Raw genomic sequence first — 10,208 nt, forward strand, 5'->3', positions numbered from 1 at the left:
ATATATATATATATATATATATATATATATATATATATATATATATAACTCTTGTCTTCACATTCTGATGTGTTTGCATGAAAAATTGTGGTTTTCTTATCTAATCTTTCCTGGAGCATCTGAAATGAGACACACATTCAGTATAATCATTTCTGTTATTCACATCTGGCCGCTCGGTCCAGTTCTCACTGAGGAAGTCTCCAGACAGGCCTCCTGTCAGCACCTCCTCTCTCCTCAAAGCCAGATCCATCTGTTTGCTCTCAGTGTGAACAGCTGAGCGGACAGTAAGCTCTGCCCCACAGCAGCACTCTGCCGTGTCTCTCCCAGTTGACGTGTGTTGGTTTCTGATTGGAACAGACACGTGCATCCTGCGGGACAGAAACATCACCTCCATCAAGAACTCTACTTTCTGTCTGTCCGAGAACGCCGTGGGAAACCTGACGAAGCTGATAAACATGACCGTGGACAGCAACAAGACCTACGTCAGCCCCAGCGAGGAGTACTTCAAGTGAGTGTATGAGCTTCTGGCTGATGAAAAAACGCCTTTTAAAGTAGTATGAGGAACACAAAGTAGACCTGTACAGTTTGGTTTATATGTCTAATTTACATTGTTCTTTATATGTCCACAGATGAGACATTAAACCAAAAATATTTTCAGTTACTCTGTTTTGATCTAGAGGAGGACCTGTAAATCTTTGAATGCAACACACACACAAAGAAAATCCCCGAAACTAGAGTTTTATAAAAGTTTCCCCTGTCAATGTTCTGCAAAACATTTCCTAGAAGCGCTCTTCTCTTTAAACAAGTGCGTAATTCACCATTGTAGTAAAAGTATTACCGATCATTTCTGTTAAAACGCACAAATATTACAACTGCAACTCAACAAAATACAAAACTGCAAGATATAATAACGCAACGATCTGCAAAAAGAATAAAGATGAATAGGTTGATTTGTGTTGAAATAATCTTACTGCCCTATTGCGTTATGTTTAAGTTTACCGAGATGTGTTTTCAGGCTGAGTTTGGCTGTTTGAATCACACCTGCAGGTACAATGTGTTGCACATCTCTAAAGGAATCGAATACCCAGGAGACATCCGCTGGCCTCTGGCAGGCTGTCTGCTCTTGGCCTGGTTCATCGTCTACTGCTCTTTAGCAAAAGGAATCAAGTCATCAGGGAAGGTAACAGCACGCACAAAAACTCCTCTTCTGCTTTTTGCACCTTTTTTGCACCTTTTTTGTTGCCAGCTGTCGAAGAAACAACCTGTGGGGGGGGCTTCCCTAACCCTTCACAGATGAAAGTGGCCCCTAGTGATGAAATGTGGCACATTTAGGAAGTGAGCCCTCAGCAAGGGAAAGCACTCATGTTTAGATTGGACAGCCCTTGATGTTACCAAGGGTTTGCTTCTCACAGCTCGTTGTATTTCGAATCGACCTCTCAGAGAGTAAAATGCCCAGATCCCGTCGCTCTCTTTGAATTTGATCTTTTATATATAATTTATGTGGACCAACTTGGTATTGATTTGTTGTCGGCCTTTGAGTCGCTAACCTTTGTTACTTGATGGTACAGTGTGTAGGATTTGGTGGCATCCTGTGGAGAAGTTGCAGATTTCAACCAGCTGAAACTTCTCCCGTGGGCCAAGCGTGAAAACGTGACTGGTCCTATGTAGAGTGTTTGGTTTGTCCGTTCTAGGCTACTGTAGAAACATGGTGGCCGGTTCCGTGAAGAGGACCCGCTCCGTATGTAGATATAAACGGCTCGTAGTTAATGACACCACAACGATTCTTATTTTTAGGTAATTAAACACTAGCATACACACATAACACACATTTCTGCCAATAGATCTCCCTAAATGCTCCACACTGTTCCTTTAAAGTTGTTCAAGGCCTGAAATTAATTATCTTTCAAATAAGAAGCTAACAAAACAACACCTAAATACTTTCGATAGTGGTTTGTAGAAAATGTGTGGATCTATTTTCCTCTCTTGAAGGAGGACAGGCAACATGCAGAGGAAACGTTTGACAGTTCATTCAGATTCTTGTGTAATGACGCCCTCTGCTGGAGGTAGAGGTGACACACACTGTGGCAACTTTTAGAGACCTCAGTTTGCACAGTTAAAACTGCACCAATAGATTTGCATGTTTCATCATGGGAAAACATGGACATCTTCAATTTTATGAGGTGGTGAGTGAGTTACTTATTACATTACAATGCAGCTGCAGAAATGCTTTGACAACTCTTATTGTTGGTGCATCAGGAAGACGCTTAATTATGATCATAATCTATATGTGGGGAAAATTAAGGTTTAAGTCTGTTCTGACTGTACCAAAAATTGAATATGGCATACATTGCAGAAAGGGAGAAATAAGAATTCAATATGAAATTAAGTAAATCAGACACAAAAGTACACAAAATAAATGAATGTGTGAGATGACAGAGTTGACACACTGCTACGTGACTTTACACTGAATGCTCTCTCATAATAATCAGAAGCAGCTCTCTCCACAGCTGCTTCTTTTCAGAACCTCTGATTTCCAGTAATTCTCCTCCTCTCTCTCTCTTTCTTATTTGGTCTCCTCTCTGCTCAGGTGGTGTATTTCACAGCCACGTTTCCCTACGTGGTGCTGGTCATCCTGCTCATCAGAGGGGTAACCCTCCCTGGTGCCTTCGACGGCATCCTCTATTTTATCACACCGAAGTGGGAGAAGCTGAGCGATGCAAAGGTACCCGACGCCCACGCGTTTAATTCACCCGTGATGTGCGCTTTGCTCCGTCCTTTCCTGCTCTTGACCTGCAGCTCTCCCCCCCTCCTCTGTCAGGTGTGGAAAGACGCAGCCACTCAGATCTTCTTCTCTCTGTCGGCGTCTTGGGGAGGCCTCATCACTCTCTCTTCCTACAATAAGTTCCACAATAACTGCTACAGGTAAACACACAAAAGGTAAACCATGCTTCTGGCAGACACATTCAAACTGTCTCCATAGACACTGTATCTGTCCTGTACGTCTGATAGAAATGTCAATAATAAATGTCACTCTTTGCAGCCTGCAGTTCAGTGTTTCTGTCATTTCCTCTCACCTGAAGCATTCCCCCGCTGAAATATTGTTGTGTTTTATTTATCACACATCCCTCACTCAGTTCAAAACATATATTAAAGGTACTTTTTATTGTAAACACCTGAACGCACAAAACATCTCTCTTGTGTGCTGAAAACAGATTTGAAAATGAACAAATTTAAAGAAAATATTTTGTAGAAATATATTTCTTTCATGTGAACACAACTCAGCAAATGAAAAAGATGCATGAGATCATTTTAGATATTTATATACACACACATAATTATCTTTATATGTGTGCATATTTTCTGCAAAGTTTTGCTATGAAAATACCTTCAATAAAGGTGTACACCTTCTGTAAATTCCCCACAGCTTTTAGAGGTCTCTATGTGCAACATATATTCCTGCCACCAGATGGCGCCATTGTGCCATCACTTGTTATATGTATGATTTCAGTTACTCAAGCAGATTTGTGCTTATTCGGCTTCTGTTTCTCTCTTTCCTCTTTCTCCCTGCAGTGATACTATTATTGTGACATGTACAAACAGTGCCACCAGTATATTTGCTGGGTTTGTCATCTTCTCGGTCATTGGTTTCATGGCACATGAGTTGAAAGTGCCGATAGAGCAGGTGGCAGATGAAGGTAAGACACCAAAGCGGCAGGCAGCAGCCGCTGCTCACTGAAACACGCCTGAAAGTTTGACCTCATGATCTGCTGTGGAGAATGTGTGTGTGTGCATCGTCATTTACGTGTATGTGTGTGTGTGTGTGTGTGTGTGTGTGTGTCAGGTCCAGGCATAGCGTTCGTGGTGTATCCGGAGGCTCTGACCAGACTTCCCCTGTCTCCTTTCTGGGCGATCATCTTCTTCCTCATGCTCCTGACTCTTGGCCTGGATACCATGGTAACCACTGCTCCCTCAATCTGTATGTGTGTGTGTGTGTGTGTGTGTGTTTGTGTGTGTGTGCGCGTGTGTGTGCGTGCTGTTTTATGTCTATAATTAAGTGGCTCCTATGTCCTTATAATAAAGATGAGGAAAATCTTCCAAAGGATAACTAACAGTGCCAGCTTTAAAGACACAATCTGACATTTAGGAATTAAAAGCGTGTATGGAAACATTCAACATCACTGTAAAGACACCTGTTTGTCATCTGAGCCAGATTGAAACTAGGGCAGGTAATCAATTTTAAAAGCATTTTAAAAAATATATATAAAATTTCTCTTTACATCCCGACAGCAATCAATTAATCAAAGGCTGTGACAAAAAAAGACACAAATCTGTCTGTCGCAGCACTGTAACAAGCCCGTCCAATCAGTTCCTGCCTGCACGCACTCTGTTTTTCATTTATTTACATTATTTATTTGTGTTGTTAGCTGCCAAGCTAGCCACTAGTCCATCCAAACATCAGTTGGGTTTTGTTCATGGTAGCTTGAAAGCTAATTATATACAGTACAGTATAGTTAATATGTGCAGTGGCTGTTTGTCAAGAAATAGCTTGTGTGCTAACGCTAACCGTTCAGAAATCCACAATGTCTTCTTTCAACACGCTAATAGAACAAGACAGATGTTGAGATTAGAGATGTTGGAAGTTGTGTTCTTTTACTTTTGAATGTAGCTAAGCGAGCAGGTAACTTCTTCTGCTTTTAATATTCGTTCTAAGCTCGGTGAAAAACCAAACGTGCTTCTTAAAATGGTGACTTTTATTGGCGACTTGGTGGCCTTGTCAATCATACGACCCACATTTAGAAAGAAGATGCAGAGAAACACGAGCTACTTTAGCTGCTAAATGTTCCACTTTACACTTTAGCATCTAGTTGCTAAATTAGTTTGGTTCTGTTGTTTGTTGCTGGACAGGAAGTGTACAGTTGGTCTATCAGGACCTGATCAATACATAAAAAAACAAGAAAATCAGCTGAGACAGACACGTTCTATTGCTGTAAAAACAAAATATTGGGTTGAGAGAGGCTAACAATTGGAGCTGCAGAGTTGGGGATAATTCTCTCTTGGTTTGTCACAACAAATTCAGATTATGCATGTTGATGCGATTCAATTTCAATATCAATATCGTTAAATTAAAAGTAATGAAAATGGTCCTTTAGTTCATATTTTTTTAAAGCATTTGTAAATTCATTTTTTGGGTGTCGGTTTGTGAGAAAAGACAGTTTAACTAGTGGCTGCAACTCCAAACAGTCTGCTGGTTGAGGATCTCTTTAGTTTCATAACATCAGCAACCTTTATGTCAGAGACAAGAGTTTCTTAAGTAAACACTCAACTTTGGCAGCGGCATCCAGCTATGTTTAAAAGCTGCACACATTGACCTAATTAACATAATTACCCATACACACCACCCACTGGGACTGATTTCAGCTGAAGTGCTGGAGCTCTCCGGGTACTTGAGCAGAAGGGGGTCTGTGTGATTGGAGTGAGCGAAATTAAGTTGACCTTAAAGTCAACAACACTGACGTAAATCTAAGTTTAAATACAATTAAAGTACTTGCGTTTTTTAGTCAACATTTTTCCCTATTTTCTGACATCGTGTAGACTAAATAATAAAAACGGCTTTAGCCAGTTTAAGGTGAATGTACACTAATGAAAACACAAATTAATATAATATTCCATTTCAGCTAATAGAGCCCAGAAAATGCTACACACTGGCCCTTTAAATGGTACATTACGAAACTCAATATACAATTAATTTAGATTCCTTATCTTGTCTTTCTATTATTAATCAATAATTGCATTTTAAAAAGGAATCACAAAATGTTTATTTCCCAAAGGATTACTGTTTGCTATCTTAATTTTTTTCTTTTGGAAAATTGATTGAAAACCATAATTTTATACGCTTTTAAAACTGCACTAACTAGTTTTTTTTTATATTAACAATGGATCAAATGCGTATTTGTAATGTGAAAGATTTCCTCAGTGAATTACCACCCAACTCTGCTCCTCCCTTCAGCTCTGAAGAGCGTTTTAGTGTCTTTCAGCTAACTGTTTGTTTTTTTCCTCCAAAGCCTCATCATCTGTGTTTTGGGGCTCAGGGGAAAGAGCAAGTTTTTCTTTCATCACAAAGTTGTTGCTTCGAACCCCTTCTTTTCCGTTCCACATATCGAAGTGTGACACTTAACCCCAACTTGCTCCCTCTTTACAGCAGCCCACTGCTCCTAAAAAATGCTGAGTATGTGTTAAATACAGATATCAAATTAGATGTTTTTATAAGATGATTGTAATAAACATTACATTTATTTTATTATTCTTTTTTTCAGCAGCATGCGGGCTGTAATCAGATAAACCCACTGTACACTACCTGCTCAAGACCAAACAGCAAACAAACAAAGTTATCAATTAGCTAATGAATAACATTTAGCTTCCAAAGAGCCACATATTTCCCTCAGGGGTTGATGGGGACCACATTGGAGCAATAAGAGAGTGAATATTGAACCTAATCCATGTCTCTAAATGAGAAATAATGTTGCTTTGTGGCTCCTGGATTTGCAAATTTGTTTGTCACGATAATTAGATATTGTGATATTTGTTATTTATGCTCCGCTACACTTCTAAGTTAAACAACTGTAAATGTGTCGGTTACTTCACTGATTGATTCCCGATGTAACTTCAGTGAACAAACACTTCAGTCTCCGGGATGTTTTCAAAGTCCAGACCAGCTCCAGATACAATCCTGGGCAAAGAGTTCCAGATAAAACACCAACTCCTTTAAGTGCACCGCGATGCTCCTGGGCCGAGCGGAGGAGCAGAGGGCACAGCGGCGCATTAAGACTCAAGTCAACAGTAATAGTAATGATGATGTTACTTTGCCTTGGCAGCGGGCAGCTCCAAGGGGAGGGCTGGTGGTGTTGTTGAAGAAAGGAGCTCGACGGTAATAGGCTCGGGATGTTGATGGGAAATTAGTTTTGGGAGCTCAGGAGGAAGTGGAGGAACGGAGGGGAGGCAACGGGTTTCTACAGTACGCACACACATACACAAACTATACCAACCTCCCGCAATTTTCCTGATTATATATTCATCCACTGCTGTCCTCTGGGTTCTGAGCCCATTTTACCATCATGTTACGTTTGCTAATGAAATCTGCTCCTCCTCGGGATTAGGATAATGTTCTTTATTTGTTTTGGAAATAAATGAAATTACGGTAAAATAATGCTTATATTGAATAAATCGAAGACGAACGGCTCACAACACTGGATACTGAATTTCTACAGCGGCACCTGCTCTGATTCAAATGAGGCAAACCTGCTGACGGGAGGCTTTTCAGTTGAAACGCTGCTGCACACGGGGCACTTTTCAGTAATTCTGCATTGGAGACAGCCAATCAGGATCTGCAGAACTGTTTTTTTTGTTTGCTCAAACATATGATTAAACATGGAGAAATCGACTTTTTCCCCTTCCTTATCCCCTCTTCTCTTTTTCTTCCCTTTCTCTCTTCTTCCTCCCGCTCATCTCCATCCCCAGTTTGCCACCATTGAGACCATCGTAACCTCCGTGTCAGACGAATTCCCCAAATACTTGAGGAAACACAAACCCGTCTTCACCCTGGTCTGCTGCTTCTGCTTCTTCTTCCTGGGCTTTCCCATGATCACAGAGGTACGACACAATAACACACATCTATGACACTTTTTGAGCGTCCTGCTGCGACCCTGTCTTTGAATAAGCCAACAGGTTTCTGCATGTAAAGCGAAGCTGCGGCCCTCAGAGGGACAGGCTCAGTGAGTGGAACAAGAGAGGCTGAGTCTTATTAAAATCTCCCCAGACAGCTTCAGAGGGCAAAATCCAGCCTAAAGCTGGATTCATACATGTCGTTTCTTTTGATCTGGTACAAGTCTGTGTGAAAGTTATGGCCATGGACAAGTCAGAGGGGAGGAGGGTAGGGGTGTCGTTGTAAGATGAAGCCTTGCATTGTTTTTGGTAACACTTTGTTTGTGTGTTATTGACAGAGTGGGATGTTCATGCTGCAGTTGGTGGACACATTCGCAGCCTCCTACTCTTTGATGATCATTGCGATCTGCGAGCTGGTGGGGATTTCCTACCTCTATGGTGAGTAAAGCTGCTCCTGCTTCATCTCAAAACTGAAAGTCTGAAGCCCAGCTAGTGGCCACTCGAGGGTGTAATGTTAGTGTTACATCCCATAATGTGGAAATGAACAAACGGCGTTCTGACAGTTTTGTTGTTGTCTCTTTGTAACAAGAGTAAAACGCATTAGGATTCATACTGAGGATATTTACACCAAATTGATGCTGATCTGGTTAGTTTTTGTCAACATATCTTGTTATGGAGCTAAAAGTTGGAGGGATTGACTGAACGATCCTTAGCATCGGTTGTTTGCAGGTCAAAATAACAAATATCAGATAACCTCGATCACACTTTTTTGATTATGTCCCTTAAGAAAACTTTTTCCGTTTTGAAGATACAATTCTTTATTTAGATTAGAAGCAGTGACCTATCTAACATTTGCAGCGTGATAGTTAGACCCTTGAAGCCCGGTGAATGTCTTTCAAACCTTCTTGACAAAGCCCCTCCAGAAGACACTTTAGAACTGTTTTCACAGACTGCATAGTCCTCCTTATAACTACTGAACTCCCTTCGACATGTACATTCAGTGGAGTGACTCTTTGACGATTTCCTAAACCTAAAGTAATTTCATCAGTCAAACTGCTGGCTTTGGTGTCTTGACTTTGTCTAGGGCCCAATCCCAGTGCTTCCACTGGTAACCCCGTGTTTAACGTTACATTGCCGTAAAATGTGGGTATTTCCCTTTGGCAAAGTCTGCAGAAATGCGGATTTACGGAAAGGGTTCATAAAGAGCTCAAAATGTCTGCGAGACAGCCCTCAAACACTCGATGATTTGACAGTGGGACAGCCCTAAACCCTCACGGACCTATGGGAGCGCGCCTTTAATATCCGTGGGTCCGTGAGTGTGGAGATTGGGATTGGGCCTATGTGTAAAAGGTACAACGTGTTATTCCAGCCGTGACCACTAGGGGTCTCTGTTGTAATGTATAAGTCACACAATCACGTGCGTACACACACACACCTAAAAACACACATGCAGGCAGAGTGCTCAGGTGTGTGTCAGAAAGGCCGTTACCAAGCAGCCAAGCGAACGGCTCTCCTCCAGTTTGTCAGAGCATCAGTTCGGGTGACATATTGAAATGATTGTGTGACTCTGCCTCTTCATGTCACTCAGTGTTATCCGTCAATAAAGTCAGAGAGGAATGAAGCCATCTGCTCCCGGGCTTTTTCTCAGTCACGACAGAAACCGATACTCTCTCTCTCTCGCTCGCTCTCTCTCCCTCCCTCCAGTCCTTTTTAATGAACCTTATTAAACCCAGGTCACTCTCTGTACATCCTCAGTCTGACTACCTCCCATGTTCTTTTATTTCATTTCTCTTCTGTTTTCTTTTTGTCTCTGCAGGCCTGCAGAGGTTCTGTGAGGACATTGAAATGATGCTTGGTTTCCAGCCAAACCGATTCTGGAGAATCTGCTGGGCCTTTGTGACTCCAACCATTCTGACGGTACGTTTCTTTTTGCTCATCTCATTCTGTCTCAGACACACACACACACGCACACACACAGACAAACACTCACAAAAACACATATTGTAAAGTCAAGACAATTTTATTTATATCGGCCTATATAACAAATCACACATTTGCCTCAGGGGGCTTTACAATCGCTACAGCACACGACACCCTCTGTCTTTTTCGACCCTCGCTTCGACATGTGCGGCCTAAAATGTTTCCATTTTCACTGCCGCCTTTCAAGTCCATTGATTTGCAGTCGGAACGGAACAGAGGAGAAATTGCCCCTGCTGCACAAAAAAATGGAAAATGATTTCTTCCTTCCAATTCCTGTCACGTCACCAAGTCTGGAGTTGTTTTTGTTTTTCAAAAGGGTGCCTTGCCAAATAGTTGGTGTGATGTCAGTTCAGCTGCCGTTTCTAGAGAAACTGTGTATGCTGCGTATTAGAGTCTGTACACTCTAATGCGAAGGGGTTTAGCAGCATTCATGTTAGAAATTGTAATGGAATCCACTGTAGCTCTAAAGCAGAGGTGATGATGACAAATGGAGCAGCAGTCGGGCCGCTGGTCATCTTGCTGCTCTCTCTCTCTCTCTCTCTCTCTCTCTCTCTCTCTCTCTCTCTCTC

At 41.7% G+C, this 10,208-nt stretch overlaps 1 protein-coding gene across 2 annotated transcripts in view; it reads left to right on the forward strand.

Moving 5' to 3' along the window:
* slc6a5 (solute carrier family 6 member 5) overlaps positions 1 to 10,208 on the forward strand; it is a 24,078-nt gene that overhangs the window by 5,932 nt on the left and 7,938 nt on the right. For both annotated transcript variants that reach the window (XM_031848689.1, XM_031848688.1), the window contains 9 exons: positions 358 to 508; positions 1,048 to 1,180; positions 2,588 to 2,722; positions 2,819 to 2,922; positions 3,571 to 3,695; positions 3,842 to 3,954; positions 7,516 to 7,647; positions 7,998 to 8,097; positions 9,476 to 9,576. In XM_031848689.1, the coding sequence (XP_031704549.1) occupies positions 358 to 508; positions 1,048 to 1,180; positions 2,588 to 2,722; positions 2,819 to 2,922; positions 3,571 to 3,695; positions 3,842 to 3,954; positions 7,516 to 7,647; positions 7,998 to 8,097; positions 9,476 to 9,576 (1,094 nt within the window). The remainder of the gene's footprint in view (positions 1 to 357; positions 509 to 1,047; positions 1,181 to 2,587; positions 2,723 to 2,818; positions 2,923 to 3,570; positions 3,696 to 3,841; positions 3,955 to 7,515; positions 7,648 to 7,997; positions 8,098 to 9,475; positions 9,577 to 10,208) is intronic.

This window comes from Anarrhichthys ocellatus, unplaced genomic scaffold, assembly GCF_004355925.1.
Source record: "Anarrhichthys ocellatus isolate YVR2014 unplaced genomic scaffold, GSC_Weel_1.0 scaffold8, whole genome shotgun sequence".
Taxonomy (NCBI): domain Eukaryota; kingdom Metazoa; phylum Chordata; class Actinopteri; order Perciformes; family Anarhichadidae; genus Anarrhichthys; species Anarrhichthys ocellatus.